Below are 22,123 nucleotides of genomic sequence, written 5' to 3' on the forward strand. Positions count from 1 at the left end.
CCCAGGTTGCTCCCCTCCTCAAGTAACCAAAACTCGACTCATCTGATGTCAAACTACAGGCCTGTATCCCTTTCTTCTTTTCTTTCCAAAACACTTGAGCATGCTGTCTCTGATCAACTTTCTCGTTATCTCTCTCAGAATGGTCTCAGAACGGTCACCAGTCAGTGTTCAAGATGAGTCACTCAACGGAGACTGCTCTTCTGCATCAGAGGTGCTCTTCACTGCCAAAGCTGACTCTCTCTCCTCTGTTCTCATCTTCCTAGATCTATCCACCATGAACCATCATGTCCTCTTCACTCTCTCAGGGCTGGGCGTCTCAGGCTATGCAAATTCTTGGATTGTATCCTACCTGGCAGGATCTGTGTCCGCACCATGTACTCTTACTACTGGTGTCCCCCAGGGCTCAGTTCTAGGCCCTCGACTCCGTCACATGGTCTCTCCTATTATTGCTATGCTGATGACACCCAATTATTTTTCTCCTTCCCCCCCTTTCTGACACCCAGTGCTGACACACATCTCTACGTGCCCGGGAGATATCTCAACTTGGATGTCGGCCCACCACCTCAACCTCGACAAGATGGAAAGGCCTGCCCACTTAAAGACCTCTCCATCACAGTTGACAACTCCACAGTGTCACCCTCCCAGAGTGCAAAGAACAATGGCGTGACCCTGGACAACACCCTGTCGTTCTCTGCAAACATCAAAGCTGTGATCCGCTCCTGGAGGTTTATACTCTACAACATCAGTAGAGCATGACCCCACCTTACACAGGAAGCAGCGACGGTCCTAATCTAGGGACTTGTCCTCTCCAGTTTTGACTACTGCAACTCGCTATTGGCTGGGCTCCCTGCTTGTGCCGGGGGGGGGGTGAAACATCCATAGTATTGCTACTTTAGTCGAGGACAGGCTGCAACTCACCAAACTCTCAGCGGAGCTTTTGCATCTTCACCAGGAAGGCCTCAGGAGAGTTCGCCACAGGCCCGCTATCGTCTGCACATGGGCATCCACAACTTAAGCTTCTATCCATGACAGGCTGAATGTATGGATGTAGATCCCTTTGACTACCAAAGGAAAAAAATACAATTGTTCAATAATAATCACTTTAAAAGAAATGGTAGTGGGCGTTGCCAATGGTGCGGTTTTAGAGGTCCTCTTGGCAGCAGAAACAAAATGTAGCAGTTTCAAAGCTCATTTTCTACAATTCTACACATTTTGCCATGTGGCTGAGAGAATATTTTCAGTTTAAAAAGTTAATGTCCTTCAATTATATACATTTTGCCATAGCATAAGAGCAAGGCATAAGCCATCTGAGTGACCCAAACAAAACAAAATCAATGGGGGCCCCATGACATTACATGGTAGTTTTAGAGGCCCTCTTGGCCGCAAAGACAATTGCTGTTTTAGAGCTAATTTCCTGACATTCTACACATTTTGCCATGAGGCAGAGATAACATTTTAAATCTAGTTCCCTACAATTCTAAAATGCCTGTTTCTAAGCTAATTAATTATACACATTTTGCCGTGACTTATACCTTGTTTTTATGCTATCTGAGTGACTCAAACATAACAAAATTAATTGGGGCCCCATGCCATGACATTTTTTGAATTTTGTATTCTCCCTGACTTGCTAGATTTTTTGGAGGGGGGTGATTGTTAGTTCTCAAAGATGATCTTACTTAAAAAATATATTGCTCCATTGTGATTTCTTCAAACGGGTTTTAGGCGTTTAAGTTTTTTTTAAATAAAATATTTGGTGGCTACACTTAAACGGCGGTGCGCTATAGAGGAAAGTGCATATAGGGGAAACACTGAACACTCATGTAAGCTCATGAGATCAGTTGGCTTGCCAGGCTGCAAAAGTAGTGCACTTTATGGAGAATAGGGTGGCTTTGTTCAAAAGTAGTGCATTATGGATTAAGGTGGCTCTGGTTGATAGCAGTGCACTATATGGGCAATGTGGTGTCATATCATATGACAGAAGTAATCCTAGAATCCTTCCTTTGGCTGCCTCTCCTTCCAGTTCTCTGCAGCCAATGACTGGAACGAACTGTAAAAATCACTAAAGCTGGGGTCTCTTACCTCCCTCACTCGCTTTAAGCACCAGCTGTCAGAGCAGCTCACAAATCACTGCACCTGTACGTAGCTCATCTGTAAATAGCCCAATCTACCTCATCCCCATACTGTATTTATTTATCTTGCTCCTTTGCACCCCAGTATCTCTACTTGCACATTCATCTTCTGCACATTCTACCATTCCAGTGTTTAATTGCTATATTGTAATTACTTCACCACCATGGCCTATTTATTGCCTTTACCTCTCTTACCCTACCTCATTTGCACATGCTGTATATAGATTTTTCTAATGTATTATTGATTATATGTGTGTTTATTTCATGTGTAACTGTGTTGTTGTATGTGTCGAACTGCTTTGCTTTATCTTGGCCAGGTCGCAGTTGCAAATGAGAACTTGTTCTCAACTAGCCTACCTGGTTAAAGAAATGTGAAATACAATTTTAAAAAATAAATACATCTCTGGCTGATACAGCCAGTCTGTTACGGTTCAGGTCCAGCCTCCAGCCGGTTCCACTAAGCTCTGGGTAATGGTTGTTTCCTGCTAAGAAGTTTTCCTCTCGTTGTTGTATGCTTTGCATGCTGTGTGTGGTTGTTTGCTTTAGTGATTTCTAGATTGTGGAATCTCGTGTATACACGAGGCGATTAGTCTTGTAAAGAAAAAAAGCATTGAGTTTTACCCCCCAACAAATAACCCTTGACTGGGACATACAGTACCTACAATATAAAATATATTTCCTTAACACTTTTTTGGTTACTACATTATTCCATAATGTTGATAGCTTCACTATTATTCTAAAATGTAGATAATAAAGGGAAAACCCTTGAATGTCTAGGTGTGTCCAAACTTTTGACTGGTGCCTTGACTTTTTCCACATTATAGCCTTTTTTTTAAACTAGGCATGTCAGTTAAGAACAAATTCTTATTTACAATGACACCCTACCCCGGCAACGCTGGGCCAATTGTGTGCCACTCTATGGGACTCCCAATCACAGATGGATGTGATGCAGCCTGGATTTGAACCAGGTACTGCAATGATGCCTCTTGCATTGAGATACAGTGTCTTAGACCACTGTGCCACTTAGGAGCCCTCTTATTCTAAAATGTATTCAATACATTTTTTCCCCTCATCAATCTACACACAATACCCCCATAATGACGAGGCATTTTTTTTTTTGCAAATGTATAAAAAAATAATCTTATTTCCATAAGTATTCAGACCCTTTGCTGTGAGATGTGAAATTGAGCTCCAGTGCATCCTGTTTCCATTGATCATCCTTGAGATGTTTCTACAACTTGATTGGAGTCTACCTTTGGTAAATTCAGTTGATTAGACATGATTTGGAAAGGCATATAAATGTCTATATGAGGTCCCACAGTTGACAATGCATGTCAGATCAAAAACCAAGCCATGAAGTCGAAGGAATTGTCTGTAGAGCTCTGACACAGGATTGTGTCGAGGCACAGATCTGGGGAAAGGGTACCTAAAAATGTCTGCAACATTGAAGGTCCCCTAAAACACAGTGGCCTCCATCCTTAAATGGAAGAAGTTTGGAACCACCAGCTCTTCCTGGAGCTGTCTGCCCGGCCAAACTGAGAAATCGGGGGAAGTGGTCGATGGTCACTCCCGATGGTCTCCCTGACAGAGCTCCAGAGTTCCTCTGTGGAGATGGTTGTCCTTATGGAAGGTTCTCCCATCTCTGCAGCACTCCACCAATCAGGCCTTTATGGTAGAGTGGCGAGACGGAAGCCACTCCTCAGTAAAAGGCACATGACAGTCCGCTTGGAGTCCGCTTGGAGTTTGCCAAAAGGTACCAAAAGGTACCACATTCACTGGCCTGAATGTCAAGCCTCACATCTGGAGGAAACCTGACACCATCCTTAAGGTGAAGCATGGTGGTGGCAGAATCATACTGTGGGGATTTCTTTTCAGCGCCAGGGACAGGGAGACTAGTCAGGATCGAGGGAAAGATGAACGGAGAAAAGTACAGAGATCCTTGATGAAAACATGCTCCAGAGCGCTCAGGACCCCCAACTTGGGTGAAGGTTCCTTCCAACAGGACAACGACCCTAAGTACACAGGCAAGACAGAGCAGGAGTGGAACAGGAAGACCGATTTTCCGTATGTCTCACTGTCTGACAAACACCACTGTAGCGCAGATGCAGAAAGGCGACATAGGCGGATGCGGCAGATTGAGACGCAGCCCATGCAAAAAGCTTAAACTGGCTTAAACTGATGTATGTTGATGGGGATTTTTTTATTATGTTACTTAGATTGACTCTTAAGGACGTTGCAATGTATGTGATTTTACTGCAAATGTTGAAATACCAACACTGTCATATCACATTAAACTTACTTGGTGGGAAAATTATTTTATTTTATTATAATGAGCAATGTGGTGGTGTGCCGTGCAGTCCTTTAAAAAAATATATTTGTCATTGGCATGTACCCATGGTTCTCTGTGTCATCTCTACCCCTGCAGGTGAGAAATGGTACAAGCGTCACCTGACCTACAGGATAGTGAACTGGCCTCGTCACCTTGCGCCAGGCCCCGTGAGGCTTGCAGTGCGTGCCGCCTTTCAGCTGTGGAGCAATGTGTCAGGCCTGGCCTTCCAGGAGGTCCCAGAGGGCCCCTCGGACATCCGCCTGGCGTTCTATGAGGGCGAGCACAATGACGGGGCCAGCAACGCCTTTGATGGCCCAGGTCAGGCCCCACATCATCTTCACCCTACTGGATATTACCATGGGGCCTGGAGCTTTTTCCCTGACAATGTAACCTGACCCTGGGCTGTAATTCATAGCTCGTTTTCAGGTCACATGGTCCGTATAAACTTGCCTACTATTCTTTTAAAGTAAAGAAAGAGCTTAATCCCCCAAATCTGGACACCAGAGAGGGGCCAATGGCGTTCCTGTCCTGTCCAAACCTCTTACACTCCTTCTTCTCTCCTGTCCTATAGGGGGAGCTCTAGCACATGCCTTCTTCCCTTGCAGGGGGGAGGCCCACTTCGACATGGCAGAGAGATGGACGCTGTACGGACACAAGGGCCACAACCTGTTCATGGTGACAGCCCACGAGATAGGCCACACACTGGGGCTGGAACACTCACCGGTGCGCCACTCCCTCATGTCCCCCTACTACAGGAAGCTAGGCCGCACCCTGGTCCTCAGCTGGGATGACATCGCTGCAGTGCAGCAGCTCTATGGTAAATTATTTATGATGTCCTCCATTCAGGTTAAAACCAATGATGTCATATGCTGTATACACTACAAGGCATGTCTGTAAATTAAACCATCTGTCTGTATGTAAGGTTAAATGGGGCATCGACAATGAGATACAGCCATCTCAGTCAGATTTATAAGCAAAAAGTGTTGAAAGGAATTGCATCATTAAACAAGCGGAACTGTCCAAATGCTCCCTAGAAAGAAAGGGAGACAAACTGACATCACTCAATTTCCTCATTGTATACTATACTGAACAAAAATATAAATGCAACATGTAAAGTGTTGGTCCCATGTTTCATTAGCAGAAATAAAAAGTTACAGAATTTTTTCATACGCACAAAAAGCATATTTCTCAATTTTTTTTGCACACATTTTTTGCATTCCTGTTAGTGAGCATTTCTCCTTTGCCAAGATAATCCATCCACCTGACAGGTCTGGCATATCAAGAAGCTGATTAAACAACATGATCATTACACAGGTGCACCTTGTGCTGGGGACACTAAAAGGCCACTCGAAAATGTGCAGTTTTGTCAAATACAGTAACACGATGCCACAGATGTCTCAAGTTGAGGGAGCGTGCAGTTGGCATGCTGACAGAAAGAATGTCCACCAGAGCTTTTGCCAGAGAATTGAATGTTCATTTTATCTACCATAAGCCACCTCAAACATCGTTTTAGAGAATTTGTCTCTACATCCAACCGGCCTCACAGCTGCAGACCACGTGTATGGTGTCGTGTGGGCAAGTGGTTTACTAATGTCAACGTTGTGAACAGAGTGCCCCATGGTGGCGGTGGGGTTATGATATGGACAGGCATAAGCTACAGACAACGAACACAATTGCATTTTAACGATGGAAATTTGATTGCACAAAAATACAGTGATGAGATCCTGAGGTCTATTGTGAGGGCCATTTTTTTTTAAAGGTATCTGTGACCAACAGATGCATATCTGTATTCCCAGTCATGTCAAAACCATAGATTAGGGCCTAATGAATTTATTTCAACTCACTGATTTCCTCACATGAACTGTAACTCAAATTGAAATTGTTGCATGTTGCGTCTATATTGTTGTTCAGTATACAGTGTATCTTCTCTCTCAACTGCACTTAAGACATTATTATACCTACACACACACACACTGTTTCCCTGACAGTGCTGTCACAAGGGTAGATTGGTTGTCCCAGTGCTAGTGTTACTCGAGAACAGAGCTCCTGTTATGGCGGACTGGGCTCTGAAATAGGGTTGAATGGCGGGAACTCGGTTACCAAGATTTTACCGCCCAAAACCACTCCTTTTTCTTGTGATAAATAACTGCAAGAAACCTATACATTATTATAAATTATTTATATGAACAGCGTGGCGTGAAATGGAACTGGTAAATTATATGCATTGTCTAAATCTGGCTTCTCTTATGGCCTCTGCATGATGAATCGTCAACGCTCAGTATGGAGCGCAGTTCACAATGCATGCAGACCTATCATCATATATCATCTCATCATGGTAACTTTTCTTTCTTGTGACAGGTAGGCCTACATTTGCTGCAGAATAGTCTATGCTACAGTAATATAAAGACCGAATGTGCGTCTAATTTACCCACCTCCACCTGGTCTAATTTACCCACCTCCACCGGGTCTAATTTACCCACCTCCACCGGGTCTAATTTACCCACCTCCACCGGGTCTAATTTACCCACCTCCACCGGGTCTAATTTACCCACCTCCACCGGGTCTAATTTACCCATCTCCGTCTGGCCTTCAGAGGTCATCTTATTTTTTAATTGTAAAGATGTATTTTTTTATGCAGCTGCAGAGTTTTAAAACAGCCTATCACTCAAATATCGCTGCTGTAAGTCAGTGCACATGCAAGCACTCTGTCTTTTCTCTCCTCCAACTCCATTCAAATTGCATCCATAATACTGTAGATAATCCTGTTCTAGATTGATATATATAGACTTATATATATACAGTGCATTCGGAAAGTATTCCGACCCCTTGACTTTTTTACAGGCATATTCTAAAATTGATTACATTTAAAAACTGTCCTCATCAAGCTACCCACAATACCCCATAATGGCAAAGCAAAATCAGGTTTTTAGAAATGTTAGCAAATGTATTAAAAATAAAAAACATACCTTATTCACATAAGTATTCAGACCCTTTGCTATGAGACTCGAAATTGAGCTCAGGTGCCTCCTGTTTCCATTGATCATCCTTCAGATGTTTCTAGAACCTGATTGGAATCCACCTGTGGTAAATTGAATTGATTGGCCATGATTTGGAAATGCATATACACCTGTCTATATAAGGTCCCACAGTTCACATTGTTCACAAAAATCCATGCCATGAGGTCGAAGAAATTGTTCGTAGAGCTCAGAGACAGGATTGTGTTGAGGCACAGATCTGGGGAAGGGTACCAAAACATTTCTGCAGCATTATAGGTCCCCTAGAACACAGTGGCCTCCATCATTCTTAAATGGAAGGAGATTGGAATTACCAAGACTCTTCCTAGAGCTGGCTCCTGGTCAAACTGATTAATTGGGGGAGAAGGGCCTTGGTCAGGGAAGGACAACCATCTCTGCAGCACTCCACCAAATCAGGCCTTTATGGTAGTGTGGCCAGACGGAAGACACTCCTCAGGAAAAGGCATCTAAAGGACTCAGACCATGAGAAACAAGATTCTCTGATCTGATGAAACCAAGATTGAACTCTTTGGCCTGAATGCCAAGTGTCACGTCTGGAGGAAACTTTGCACCATCCCTACTGTGAAGCATGATGGTGGCAGCATCATGCTGTGGGGATGTTTTACAGTGGCAGTGACTAGGAGACTTGTCAGGGTCGAGGGAAAGATGAACGGAGCAAAGAACAGAGAGATCCTTGATGAAAACCTGCTCCAGAGTGCTCAGGACCTCAGACTGGGGTGAAGGTTCACCTTCCAACAGGACAATGACCCTAAGCACACAGCCAAGACAACGCAGGAGTGGCTTCGGGACAAGTCTCTGAATGTCCTTGAGTGGCCCAGCCAGAGCCCGGACTTGAACCTGATCAAACATCTCTGGAGAGATCTCAAAATAGCTGGTTAGCAACGCTCCCCATCCAACCTGATAGAGCTTGAGAGGATCTGCAGAAAAGAATGGGGGGAAACTCCCCCAAATACAGGTGTGCCAAGCTTGTAGCGTCATACCCAAGAGACTCGAGGCTGTAATCGCTGGCAAAGGTGCTGACAGTGAGGAAAGGATGATGCAACAATAGAGAGAGAGAAAGAGGAGTTAGGCTAAAAACATTAGGGGAAATATTATGAAAGGTATGCTTATATATGCGTCAGCTTACTAATTATGCAAATAGGCCCTATTCAATTTCAAAATGAAGATCTAATTCGCTAGCCTATACTTGTAACTTTATAGGCTGCATGTGCTGCACCAGAATGGCATGTTTTCTCCCTGCTTTATCATGGTTTGAACGATGTGCGTAACTCCGGTCCAGATCATACAGTGTAAAACACTGCAGTACAGTAGTAATACAGTTCACACTCAAAAAGATTAGCTTGTTTAATTTATTTACCCAAGAGTGCATATAACTAGCTACATTTATGGGCTTTTGTTGTGCATAATGTGCAGTGGCCTATATCATATATATTGGATAACAATCATTTGGGCTTGGGCTCGATGAATGTCTTCAATGTAGGACACATAAAATGTATTTAATGTATGGTTCAGGCTCAGGTAGCCTCAGGCTATTCGATCAAAGCTCTAATCAAATCCAGACATAGGCCTACTTATGCTTTATAATGCGTTTGAATGACACTTCCGGTTTTAGTGGGAAATACTGGGTTACCCAGTAGAAAAGCGATTTATTCTCAGGATGGAACATTTGTAAAATACCAGGGAAATATTCAGCCTTAGTCTGCATGCATAGCCTACATGTTTTTATGTAGAACAAATGGAGTAGCTGTTTGCCGTGGAGGTTTTCGCTCCCTTCCTGGCATGTGTAAGACAGGTTTCCACAGGTTGATGCTGCTGTTGTATGATGAGTCCCATCCATCCTCCTGCAGGCATTTATCCAGGAATGTCTCCGTGGCTATTGAGCGGTCCTACCTGGATCCAACAAAATGTAGTCTTGTAGGCATGCCAATTCTAGATGTTTTTCTGTTTGGTTTCTGGAGGAGAATCAACTCCACCTATTTGTAAACAATTGTTTTTTTTCATTGAAATGAAAATACATACTGTTGAGTACATTCTACTCCATTTTAGTTCAAAACATTTGGCATATTTCATATATTGATACAGATCTGCTCCCCTTTATATCAAGTCTCTAAGCATTATCACTTCTGATTGTGGTATTGGGTTCCTCAATACAGAACAATGGGATGAAAACATTAAACAGTTTATCTTCTGAGATATTAAGGTATGCAGTGCCCTGTGGGCAGAATACGTGTGTGTTAGCACCATGTGATGATGGGAACCAGATGTCTGTCTGACCTGAATAACTTCACTGTACTGAATCTGACCAAGAACCTTCCTACATATTTCTAACCATTCTGGTCGGGGTGTACGGCCGTGGCATCTGCTTCAGAAACCATATTTTTTTCTTAGTGCATTACTTTTGACCAGGGCCCATAGGGACTCACATAGGGCTCTGGTCAAAAGTAGTGCACTATATAGGGAATAGGGTGCCATTTGGGACGGAACCTTTGTCTTAGTGATAATGTCACGTCACAGTGTATGACATTTTGCAGTAGAATTGGCCACACAAGTCTGTAATCTAGTAATTGTTATATATTTTAAATGGTCTGTGTAGAGACTGACCCAAGTACACAGTATGTTTAGATTACACACAGTAGCACTGCTCTCAGCAAAGAATCTCTGTTTTATTCTTCCTGCCAGGTTGCATTCTTTTCCTCCTCTCCTTAGGGATGCTGATATCATCACTGCGAAGACAAATGTTTGCTCAGCCAGTTGCAAACAAAATGGGTGTGTGATGTCCAGAGCCTTATCATAGGATGCTGCTTTGTGTTTCATTTTACATCCGTTTGCAGTAGTCACTTGTCTTTCTTCATTCTTTTCAACGAGAATGACATTCTTGACTTATACGAACATTCCGGTCATTTACTGGTATCTTTCAAAGATCTTATGTAAAGACATCTATCTAGTGGTCCTTTTGGATACTTCAGATTATCACAGGTGTCTGTAATCATCTCTGGCCCTCTCGGGTCTTACCACATGTAAAATATATAAAATAATTAAGTAAGATTTTAAAATAAAAAATAGAATGCAAAACTGTAAAACATTATCCTAAATATAAACCATCAACTTAGTGTACCATTGGTGTTTTATATGAGGGTTTCAGCATGAAATATCCTTTGTAAAATGTTTTACACTTGTATTTATTTTACTATGTTAATATGTATTTGTTGTCAATGTTTTGGGGTCAAACTGGTGGCAGTTGTGAAAAAAGTCATTATTGGAAGAGTTGCAGAGCTAATTGAAAATAATTCCGTTGTTGATTAGATGCTTTTTTCCATTAATGAGGCTATTTTCTCTTGAACCATATGGTCTATCTACTAGAAGCTCATGGACAATATGGACACAGATATAACAAATTAATACTATCTACAGTTTGTTATTCAAGTATACATTACTAAAGTCATGATTTTAATTACTGAAGAGTCCAGTAACTTTGCAACCCTTTGTCCAGTACACAGCAACTCAACAGTTTCCTGGGAAAGCCAGCTTTACTGTTTATATAATTGACTATTTGAGAATATTGTTCTGTTTGTTTCCACTTGGGAGGGTTGTTTTTTCCAATGATGTCTATTTTGAGAAAATACTGTCATTTGTTTTTGGTTTGTATTTCTCATATTCTTTTAAGGGAAAAAATGACATTGGCATGCAGACTTCCTCTATCATGTATCAACCAGCATATGTCCCATTGGAGCAGTAAATTAATCTGTAAACCAATATTTGTCTTAACATTCTACTTAACATGGTAGTTCATAATCAGTGGCCATGTACCTGATAGATTGTGGAAGTAACACTTGTAAGAGTTTAGTTTAGATGGCCGACTAAACATCCTCTCGGACGCAATGGAACGCTCATACATCAACATCATAGTGCCCATCGCTTATCACCCCATCACTTAAACTACTGGAACTTGTGTCTGTATACAATCTACTCTCCCATTCTCTTATCTTGCCTGATCCTGGATCTGTATGTGCTTCAGCAAACACAGTATTTTTTTCGTTGGGGGATAACGGTTACAATATTTAAATTCCTATACTTTCATATTCCGTTCATATCACATTTTATATTCATTATGTCACACATACTATTTTTGTACCTGTGGGCTGCCACTCAGAAGAAAATAAAACATTAAAAGGTACATAACTACAAAGTATTGATCATATTACAGAGTTTAAGTAATAATAAATTCAGTATGTACAGGAAAAGAAAAACAAAGTGGGCCTCCACCCCCAACCTCCCACCCAGCCCCCCCTTCTGACTACAGTTGTCATTCCAACCCCTCCATTGGTCAGATTAGTTGGCTACTGATGGTCTCCCTCTCTGTGTCCTCCCCAGGAAAGCCTCTGGGGGGTCTGCCTATGAGGTTAACAGGCCAGGCATTCAGCTCAGCCCTGCAGGAGTGGGAGCTGGCTGAGGAGTCCGAGGGACATCCTGAAATTACCCAGCCCCTCTACTGCCAGGGAGTCTTTGATGCCATCACTATGGGTAGGGCACGACTGTGCTCACAATCATTTGAAATCCCCCCCAAACACAAGTTATTCATTGGGATATTATAAACTGGGTGGTTTGAGCCCTGAATGCTGATTGGCCGACACATTTTTTTGTATTTTTACTGCTCTAATTACATTGGTAACCAGTTTATAATAGCAATAAGGCATCAAAGGGGTTTGTGTTATATGGCCAATATACCACAGCTAAGGGCTGTATCCGGGCACTCCGCGTTGCGTCTTGCGGAAGAACAGCCCTTAGCCGTGGTATATTGGCCATACACCACACCCTCTCCAGCCTTATTGCTTAAATAAAATATTTTGTATTCTTGTCTGTCTTTGTGTGTTCAGACCAGAACCACACAGTGCTGGTGTTCCGGGGCAGTGTGTACTGGATGGTGTCGGCTCAGGGGAACGTGAGCGCACCTCTCCCTCTCCAGCAGCGCTGGCGCCACCTCCCACTGGCCATCGAGGCCGCGGCCTTCTCCCCACTGGACAGCAAGTGGTACTTCTTCAAAGGTTAAGTAATCTCCTTAAATTCACTTTAGTCAGTGAATGATTGTGTGAAGTGACCTGGTCCCAGATAATTGTGCTTTAGCCAACTCCCCTGACTATGGTTGGATAACAATGAAATAACACAGCAGAGGACCTGGCTAAAGCACAATCAGGATAAAGTACCTCAGTGAGGAAGTAGTGTTGATTGCGCTGAATTTTCTCTCCCTCTGCAGGTAAGCGTATATGGCGTTACTCGGGCAGTGCCCTGGACCCTGGCTTCCCCAAGAGGAGCAGCCAGGCCGGCCTCCCCTGCCACCCAGACTGTGCCTTCTACTACGCCCCCCTGGGACACATGGTCCTCTTTAAGGGCCCCCGCTACTCCGTGCTCAACCTGCACACACTGAGGTCCGAGCCCTACTACCCGCGCCGGCTGGCCGACTGGACCGGGGTGCCCCAGGGAACCAACGGTGCGCTGACCCGTCCCGACGGGCGCCTCTATCTCTTTAGGGAGCAGCAGTACTGGAGGTTTGACCCGGTGAAGGTGCGCATGACCAGAGAAGGCCAGTGGGCTCAGGACCTGGATTGGATAGGCTGCAGGAACAGGACTCACCAGGGCAATGACATCCTGTGACAAACGTGGAGCTACAGCTCTCATATCAAAGTTGATATGAGGGCCAAAAACCTGAAACAATAGCCTGGGTACAAGTCTGTTTCTGATAATATTCCAGTCCTTATACTCTGTATCATATGCCAAACAGTTTAGCATGACAAGGAGTGCAAACAGACTGGTACCCAAACTACCAAAACATATAAAAGGCCATTATGTCTGTGCAATCTAAATATGGAAGACTTGGTTGGAGCCGGCCGGGGTTGTTGGCCTGAAACACTGTCATCAGTGCCATCGAACTTGACTTTTTGGTAAGATTCATGACACAATAAAATTGACGTTAGTAATGAACATTGTTGAGCATATTAAACCTGGGTCGGGCCAGGCACACTGTAGAGCACTGCTGACCATTCACCTTTCAAAAGGCAATGTTCCCGACATTCGTGAAGATCGCATTCACAGTAAACTCTGCAGATATCTCATTAGGAAATTACCTTTAAAGTCAAGCACTCTACAATGTGACTCGGATTGAATCCCTGCCCTGGTGACAAATACAGTGCATTTGGAGAGTATTCAGACGCCTTGAATTTTTTCCACATTTTGTTACGTTACAGCCTTATTTTTAAAAAATTATTCAAATGTTTTTTTCCACCCTGATCAATCTTAAAACAAAACCCCATAATGACAAAGCAAAAACAGGTTTTTAGAAAATTCAGCAACTGTATTAAAAACAGAACATTTACATAAGTATTCAGATCCTTTACTTAGTACTTTGTTGAAGCACATTTGGCAGCAATTACAGCCTTGAGTCTTCTTGGTTATGACGCTACAAGCTTGGCTCACCTTATTTGAGGAGTTTCCTCCATTCTTCTCTGCAGATCCTCTCAAGCTCAGTCAGGTTGGATGGGGAGTGTCGCTGCACAGCTATTTTCTGGTCTCTCCAGAGATGTTCGATCCAGTTTAACTCTGGGCTCTGGCTGGGCCACTCAAGAACATTCAGAGACTTGTCCAGAAGCCACTCCTGCGTTGTCTTGGCTGTGTGCTTAGGGTCATTGTCCTGTTGGAAGAACCGTCGCCCCAGTCTGAGGTCCTGAGCGCTATGGAACAGCTTTTAATCAAGGATCTCTGTGTATTTACTCCGTTCATCTTTCTCTTGATCCCGTCTCCCGGTCCCTGCCGCTGAAAAACATCCCCACAGTATGATGCTACCACCACCATGCTTCACAGTAGGGATAGCGCCAGGTTTCCTCCAGACGTGACGTATGACATTCAGGCAAAAGGTTTCACCAGACCAGAGAATCTTGTTTCTCATCATGGTCTGAGAGTCCTTTTAGGTGCCTTTTGGCAAACTCATGTGCCTTTTACTGAGTGTCTTCCGTCTGGCCACTACTATTAATGCCTGATTTGGTGGAGTGCTGCAGAGATGGCGGTCCTTCTGGAAGGTTCTGCCATCTGCACAGAGAAATTCTGGAGCTTTGTCAAAGTGACCATCGGGTTCTTGGTCACGTTCCTTCTCCCCCGATTGCGTCGTTTGGCCGGGGGACCAGCTCTTCCTAGAGTCTTGGTGGTTCCAAACTTCTTCCATTTAAGAACGGAGGCCACTGTGTTCTTTGGCACCTTCATTGTTGCAGAAATGTTTTGGCACCCTTCCTCGGATCTGTGCCGCGACACAATCCTGTCTCAGAGCTCTTATGGACAATTCCTTTGACCTCATGGCTTAGTTTTTGCTCTGACATGCACTGTCAACTGTGGGACATTTTACATAGTCAGGTGTGTGCCTTTCTAAATCATGTTCAATCAATTGAATTTATCACATTCTAGAAACATCCCAAGGATGATCAATGGAAACAGAATGCACCGGAGCTCAATTGAGTATTATTGCAAAAGGGTCTGAGTACTTAGGGGGTCCTGTGCAAACATTTCTAAAAACCCTGTTTTTGCTTGGTCATTATGTGGTATTGTGTGTAGATTGAGGATTTTTTATTTGATCCATTTTAGAACAGGGCTGGAACGTAACAAAATTTGGAAAATGTCAAGGGGTCTGAATACTTTCCGAATGCACTGTACACAGTGGTAAATCACCTCCATAGAAAATGATTTTGTATATTACACTTAAGAATTCTTAAATGTATATGCTTTGGTATTACACTTGTACATTTCAGATATTCATCAAGACCAACCATGTGTAATTCACTTTTGAATTATTTGTATAAAATCATGTGAGATACAGAACTTCTCTGGAACAATGCTGCCTTCCAGTGGTAAAAGTATTTCTTTGCAGACTTCTACATTTTAAAAGACACTGTCTACTGAAACTGACATAATCCAAATGGAATGTTTGCCATCAGTGTTGCTGATACTAAACCAAGAATATCCCTAGTTTAGTGCTTCAGTAAAATATAAAATCAGCAAGATTAGAACCTGTAACCGTCAGTGCCAAATAAAGTGTTCAGTGAGTTAGTCATTTCTTTTTATCAGTAGATTATAAAGTTGAATTGGGATTTAGCAAGAGCGAACACTTGCATGTAAAGACTTCTAAAGGGGTGGATTAAATCGGTATCGCGGAAGAGCCGCGTTAAAATGTAAAAGTCATTTCCGATTACTCCGCAAACGCAGTAATATCACCTTTAAACTTCAATTGAGCTACATGGAAATTCTGCGATACTTCTGCAATGCAGATTGAATCCAGGCCTAAATCATTACTCCACATGCTTGATAGACCTGCATCACTTGTTTTTGAGCCAACTTCACCATCGGCTTTGAATGGGGAACCCAGCTCATGACAGTCCAGTTTCGAAACAAATGCAAATCACTTTTCACCCAGTGCAAACTCCGCCCACCTGGACCAGCATTTATATTCTCATTACTGACCTTTCATCCAATCAATTCGTCAGGATCAGTTATTTTAATAGTCTACACCAGTCTAAAAATGTGGGCACAATGAGAATGTGGACAAGAGCCAAACAGATGTTAGCACCAGGTATAAACAGGGCACAATAGATGGTACCCAATGCAGCAGTAAAAAGTTATTGGAGTTGTATTTAAGCATTAAAACCCTAGGGGGTGTGGTATATGGCCAATATACCACGGCTAAGGGCTGTTCTTGGGCACAACAACACAGAGTGCTAGGACACAGCCCGTAGCATATAACAAACCCGAGGTGCCTTATTGCTATTATAAACTGATTACCAACAATTAGAGCAAGAAAAAAATGAATGTTTTGTCATACCCCATGGTATACGGTCTGATATTTCACGACGTTCAGCCAATCAGCATTCAGGGCATGAACCACCCAGTTTATAAAAATCACTAACATATGTCTTAAGAACAATGAAACAAATTACAAGTATTATTCCCAAATTATTCAGAAGTCAAAAATGTAATTTACAAAATACAATTAATTACTTTAGTGATGCATGATAAAACAGTCATATTTCACAACTCACATGTTTAAATTAAGGGACAGTTTCCCAGACACAGATTACACTTAGTCCTGGACTAAATGGCACTCTCAATGGAGATTCTCCACTGAACAAGCTTTTTAGTCCAGGTTTAGCCTAATCTAAGAAACCGGCCTCTAGACGATCAATTTGGTAAACATCGTCTTGTCCCAGGTTATAGACAGCCTTGCAATGTAACAGCCTTCCATGGTAATGTCAACACACACTTTATACATTATTAACAGAGTATCATCTCAGACAAGGAGTCTTTTAGCTCGCTAGTCCTTTGTTGTATTCCAGTCATTAAGCCATATTTGAACACACAGATTACCAAATATGTATCCTAACCACAGTCCCCGAAACTAACGGCTTTACGAAAAAGTTTCCAGAAAATAAATTATCAGCTCCCATAGTATTCGTCTTATCAAAATATGTCCTTTCAAAACAGTGGTTTGGCAAGGTCTACTCAACACAACCCATGGTTTCGTTATAGTATTAGAAGATACTGTTGAAATACAATGTGTTAATCCTAGAAAAATAGGCTAATGACTGTACAATACTAACTTCTGACCCAGGAGTCAGACCTGATAGACAGTGCTTTCTTGGGGTAAGGACTTAGGTCACTCAGTGATGTGCTACCACACAGATCAGCTTTCATAGTGCACAGACAACCACATGAACCAACCAACCACACACATTTATCTACCTAACCACTTGCGGCACATTTGTATGCATTTCTACTTCCACTGGTAATAAAATACATAGTTGCCTAGTTAGACAATAATTGTGAATCTGAAATCCCTGGGCGTAACATTGTTTCATTTACTATAGGCTTTACACCTAGCCTGGCTAGTTGGCGTCCAAAAGGGCACCCTATTCCCTATATTGGGCACTACTTTTGACTAGAGCCCACCAGCACTACATAGGGAATAGTGTGACATTTTGGACGCAGACCCAGACTGGCACCAGGAAGTCCATCTCTAAATTACATTATGTTAGATAGTGACAAAATTTCCTACAACTGCCACACTGCAGAAAGGAATCAGATGAACTCATCTATTGGGTCTGTACTGTGTGTAGGTGACAACAGAGCCTTTGCTGCTGGCGTAGCAAGAGGCCGTGGCCCCACAGGCCCTCTGGAGTAGCTCTGACCCGGCGATGCCCAGCTGATAACACTGCTGTCAGCTTTGGTAGGGCTGCTCACAACCCATGTCCTGTGGGGGGTGCAAGCATCCAGTAGACAGGCACTCAGCTCCCTCGCTAGGCTCTCTGGGGCAGAGGTCCCCCACAGCGGCTAGCCTCTCTCGTGCTCCGCCTCCCACAGGCTCTTCCTCCTCCAGCAGCAGCAGACTAACGGTCTTAACTTTCTCTGGGAGACTCGAGGTGAAAATAATGGACGGTTCAACGATCATGGAGGGAGCCTACAGAGACAGGAAAAACAACAAACCTAAGTTCCAATTAAAGATGCACTATGCAGAAATGGCTCTGCCATTTCCTGGGTGCTAAAATTCTAATAGTTTGCCTAATTTCAATTTATGTGACAAAACAAGCCCGTATAGTGTAGAGAGTCATTGTACCATCTATAGCGCTGTGAAATATATTTTCCATAATGAAAAATATTGTATTTTTCAGCTGGTGTACAAAACCAAAAGTAAGAGGCAAAAATTTAACTTAAGCACGGGAAGCATAGAAATAGAGCACATAGAACAGACCTACCGCTTCTTAGACTTCTTTTCAATGCGAATGAAATATCTATAACTCACATTTCTTTGTGACTTTAATCAGGTCGCCCAAAAAGTTACATATTGCAGCTTTAAGATTGACGACCAAATCTTAGCTTATATCGAGCCCATTGGGACGATTCATGCCTCTCAAAGTTACTATGCATTTATACAGTGGTGCAATGGGGAAAGTATGTTTCAATGTTAACCATTTGTTGCTTGGCCTTCCTGAACACAGCCTTGGCTGTTTTCCTTTTATTTGCCAACATGTCGTGAAGGAAAGGTAAATGAGTGTTTGATACTGTATAAAACCTGTGGATGCCTGGATGCCATCGTTCTCTGTGGGAATGTGTGCATTTATAGCGGTGTAAAGGAAACCAGTGCAGTGATATACAGTGCGCTACAAAAGTATTGGGACAGTGACACATCTTGTGTTGTTTTTAAATGATACAATAACTATGATGCACACTGTCAGCTTTAATTTTTTAGGTTATTTCATCCTTGTCGGGCAAACCATTTAGAAATTATAACACTTTTTGTACATCGTCCCCACATTTTAGGGAACCAAAAGTATTGGAACAAATTCACTTTGTGTATTAAAAAGTAGCCAAATGTTTTGTATTTGGTCCCATATTCCTAGCATGCAATTACTACATCAAGCTTGTGACTCTACAAACCTGTTGGATATATTTGCTGTTTGTTTTTATTATTAATATTGATTATTGCCCAAATCAGTTTGTGATTCATGCCTGTATTTGAATCTGCTAATTGATGATTAGTTAATAAATAGTATTTATTTGTAATAAACTTGTAATAGACTTGTAATTTGTCTAGGTCAGGGAAGGGACAGGCATTGGGTTGTTTATGCTCAACTTTTTACATTTGGTTTATTGTCAGTTTATGTTCCTGTTTTTACTTTCTTTTATAAATAATTGTTACGTTTTTGCCATGCTTATTATCTCCACATTTGCTAATAAAAGTATCACTACAGGCAACAAAAGTAAATAACTGCTGTGTTGACTCCTCACTGTTAAATCCTACCGCATGGTCAACCTCAGTCTAACTTTCTCACTTATGGAGGCCAGGTCATCTGATGCAGTACTCCATCACTCTCCTTCTTGGTCAAATTGCCCTTACACATCTTGGAGGTCTGTTGGGTCATTGTCCTGTTGAAAAACAAATGATAGTCCCATTAAGCGCAAACCAGATAAAATGGCATATCACAGCAGAATGCTGTTAAGTGTGCCTTGAATTCTAAATAAATCACTGACAGTGTCACCAGCAAAGCACCCCCACACCATCTCCTCCATGATTCACGGTGGGAACCACACATGCGGCGATCAGCCACTCACCTACTCTGCGTCTCACAAAAGACAATGGTTGGAACCAAAAACTGGTAGCTAGCGAACGTTGTTAATGAGTTAACCAGCAACAATCAAGCCAACAGTTTTTTTTTTGCTAACGTTAGCGAACCACATTAGAATATGCTAGCGTGCCATTTTACTTGTAAACTGACCTAATGAGATTACTCAGACGTGTAAAATGTAGCTACCTAACTAATTTAGACCAGGAACGGGACCATTCAATTCCCATTGCATGCAAAACTGTTCGGCAAGCACTAGTTAGCTAGCTAGTGATTCCCAACCGCTTACATTTTTTTTGAGACTCGTATTAAAATTAAACGTTAACCAGTCACAATTTCTAAAACGTTGATAGAAAACACTGAAGTAGATCGAGCCGGGGGTACTTATACTGCACACAGCGAAAATAGCCATGACTCACATATTGGCAGTAACGTTACCACTTGGATACAAGATACTAGCTCGCTACTGTAGTAAATTCGTTAGCTTATAAGAAACTTACTCGGCAGTCTCAGCTCCTAGAATCCACATTTTCATCAATTGTTCGAGAATGCCACCGGGCTTAAATCGAGTCCTATTGCGAAAAGCACATTTTTATAGTGGCCCTGGTTTAGGCAAGGCGGTCCAAACACTTAAGACACACCCTAATCCCCTCAGCCCTCAAATTAAAAAGTGGACACGTCTGATGACGAGTATGCACCAGCAGGACAATGGGCGAGGGAGGCAGAATTAGTTTTAAATGGACCACCCTTGGGCCGGAAATGTGTCACTCATTCATCCCGCGACGATTGTGTTTTCAACCAACGGTAACTTTTTTTTATTTAACTAGGCAAGTCAGTTCTTAAATTAAACAAATTCTTATTTTGGACTCAATGACGGGCTACCAAAAGGCCTCTTGCGGGGACGGGGGCTGGGATTAAATTTTAAAAACAAATAGGACAAAACACATCACAACGAGAGACAACACTTCATAAAGAGAGAGCTAAGACAACATAACGTGGTAGCAACACACGGTACAAACAGTATTGGCCAAAGTCAACAGCACAAAGGCCAAGAAGGTAGAGACAACAATACATCATACAAAGCAGCCACAACTGTTAGTAAAAGTACGTCTTTGAATGACCAGTGAGATAAAAACTGTCCAGTTTGAGTGTTTGTTGCAGCTCGTTCCAGTCGCTAGTTGCAGCGAACTGAAAAGAGGAGCTTGTGTGTGCTGTAGATGCCCAACAGTCAATTATGATTGCATGTCTACTTATTAAATATATTATTAATATACGCCTACTGTATGATAGCTAGCATATTAATTAGCTAACTAACTTCTGAGGAAGGAACGTTTCATTTCTACAATTTCCAAAAGAAAACCAAACAAAACACATTAACTTTTTACGAGACGTGTTTGTACCGTCATGTGCATGAGTAGCACAATTTCTCATTTATTTGCACTCGTTTTTACTTACGCTTGTATGTTGACTATTCCATTGATGTTGTTTTTCAGGCCCCGGAGTGATCATAGTGTAACGACCCTGGGTTTAGAAGCGTGGATATCGACTCTGCCGCATGAGTATGCTTTTGCGGGCTAGAAGGTCGATGGTTTGAGACCTGCCCCCTGCCTGTTTCATAACAGTACTTATACAAAGCCGACTAAAAACGAGGACTGAGTACCTGAAGTTGCAAACTTCCCTTACTTGGCTAATCATTTGGCCCACCCTCCAATATGGCGAGGGTAAGTGGACGAGGGTGTGTCTTTAAAGTGTTTGGACTGGATCCAATAATTGGCACAGTTCAGTCAGTCTGTTAGCGAAGTCTGTTTTTTTCATGAACATCCTTCTACTTGGGACACTGACGTCATCAGCTGCACTGGTACCGTTAAAACATGTTTTATGAGGGAGTAGAATGTCAGATTTAGGGAGGCTGTAAAAAAATGTTACGGATAAGTAGAAGAGTCGTGTCTACTCAAACACATGAATAAAGACGTGCAGGAGACATGAAAGGGTTGTCTACTCAAACTAAATGAGTAAATGGCAGTCGTCTCCCCGTCATGATGGTGGTTAGAGCGTTGGACTAGTAACCGAAAGGTTGCAAGATCGACATTGAAAATAAGAATTTGTTCTAGTTAAAGGTAAAAAAAAAAAAAAAGGGTCCAGACAGGGTAACTACACTGAGGGGGCAAAGGAGATAATACCACTTCTGTCATGGAACCTGAATCACATTTCTGTTAAAGAGCACAACAACCCTTATACTGTGCCCCCCTTAAGGACAAGTCGTTGTCACATTCATAGAACAGTGGTTTTAGTTCTGTGGTAGACATTCTGGAACATTGGAGACCAATCACCTTTCACATGTTATTTTCTAATAATCAACATTAAATTGTCATAGCAGCTGTATTAGTGAGATGCATATTCATCCATTGAACCCATGTAAAGTGGCCTGCTGTAGCCTTAAACAATTTCATTGCACACTGAGAAATAAAATACACTTGAAGG

At 42.4% G+C, this 22,123-nt stretch overlaps 1 protein-coding gene and 1 long non-coding RNA gene across 2 annotated transcripts in view; one reads left to right on the forward strand and one right to left on the reverse strand.

Moving 5' to 3' along the window:
- The window catches only part of mmp28 (matrix metallopeptidase 28), a 30,094-nt gene extending 16,625 nt beyond the window's left edge, over positions 1 to 13,469 (forward strand). The window contains exons 4-8 of the mRNA XM_024442055.2: positions 4,555 to 4,776; positions 5,030 to 5,275; positions 11,865 to 12,014; positions 12,368 to 12,535; positions 12,745 to 13,469. Of these exons, the coding sequence (XP_024297823.1) occupies positions 4,555 to 4,776; positions 5,030 to 5,275; positions 11,865 to 12,014; positions 12,368 to 12,535; positions 12,745 to 13,142 (1,184 nt within the window). The 3' untranslated portion in view covers positions 13,143 to 13,469. The remainder of the gene's footprint in view (positions 1 to 4,554; positions 4,777 to 5,029; positions 5,276 to 11,864; positions 12,015 to 12,367; positions 12,536 to 12,744) is intronic.
- Positions 13,470 to 16,389: 2,920 nt separating this feature from the next.
- On the reverse strand, positions 16,390 to 21,746 carry LOC112265047. Its single transcript, XR_002955718.2, has 3 exons — positions 21,098 to 21,746; positions 19,321 to 19,445; positions 16,390 to 17,979 (listed from the first exon to the last, which is right to left on the reverse strand). It is a non-coding gene; the product is annotated as an uncharacterized LOC112265047 (long non-coding RNA).
- Positions 21,747 to 22,123: the final 377 nt, after the last annotated feature.

This window comes from Oncorhynchus tshawytscha, linkage group LG13 (assembly GCF_018296145.1).
Source record: "Oncorhynchus tshawytscha isolate Ot180627B linkage group LG13, Otsh_v2.0, whole genome shotgun sequence".
Classification (NCBI taxonomy): Eukaryota; Metazoa; Chordata; class Actinopteri; order Salmoniformes; family Salmonidae; genus Oncorhynchus; species Oncorhynchus tshawytscha.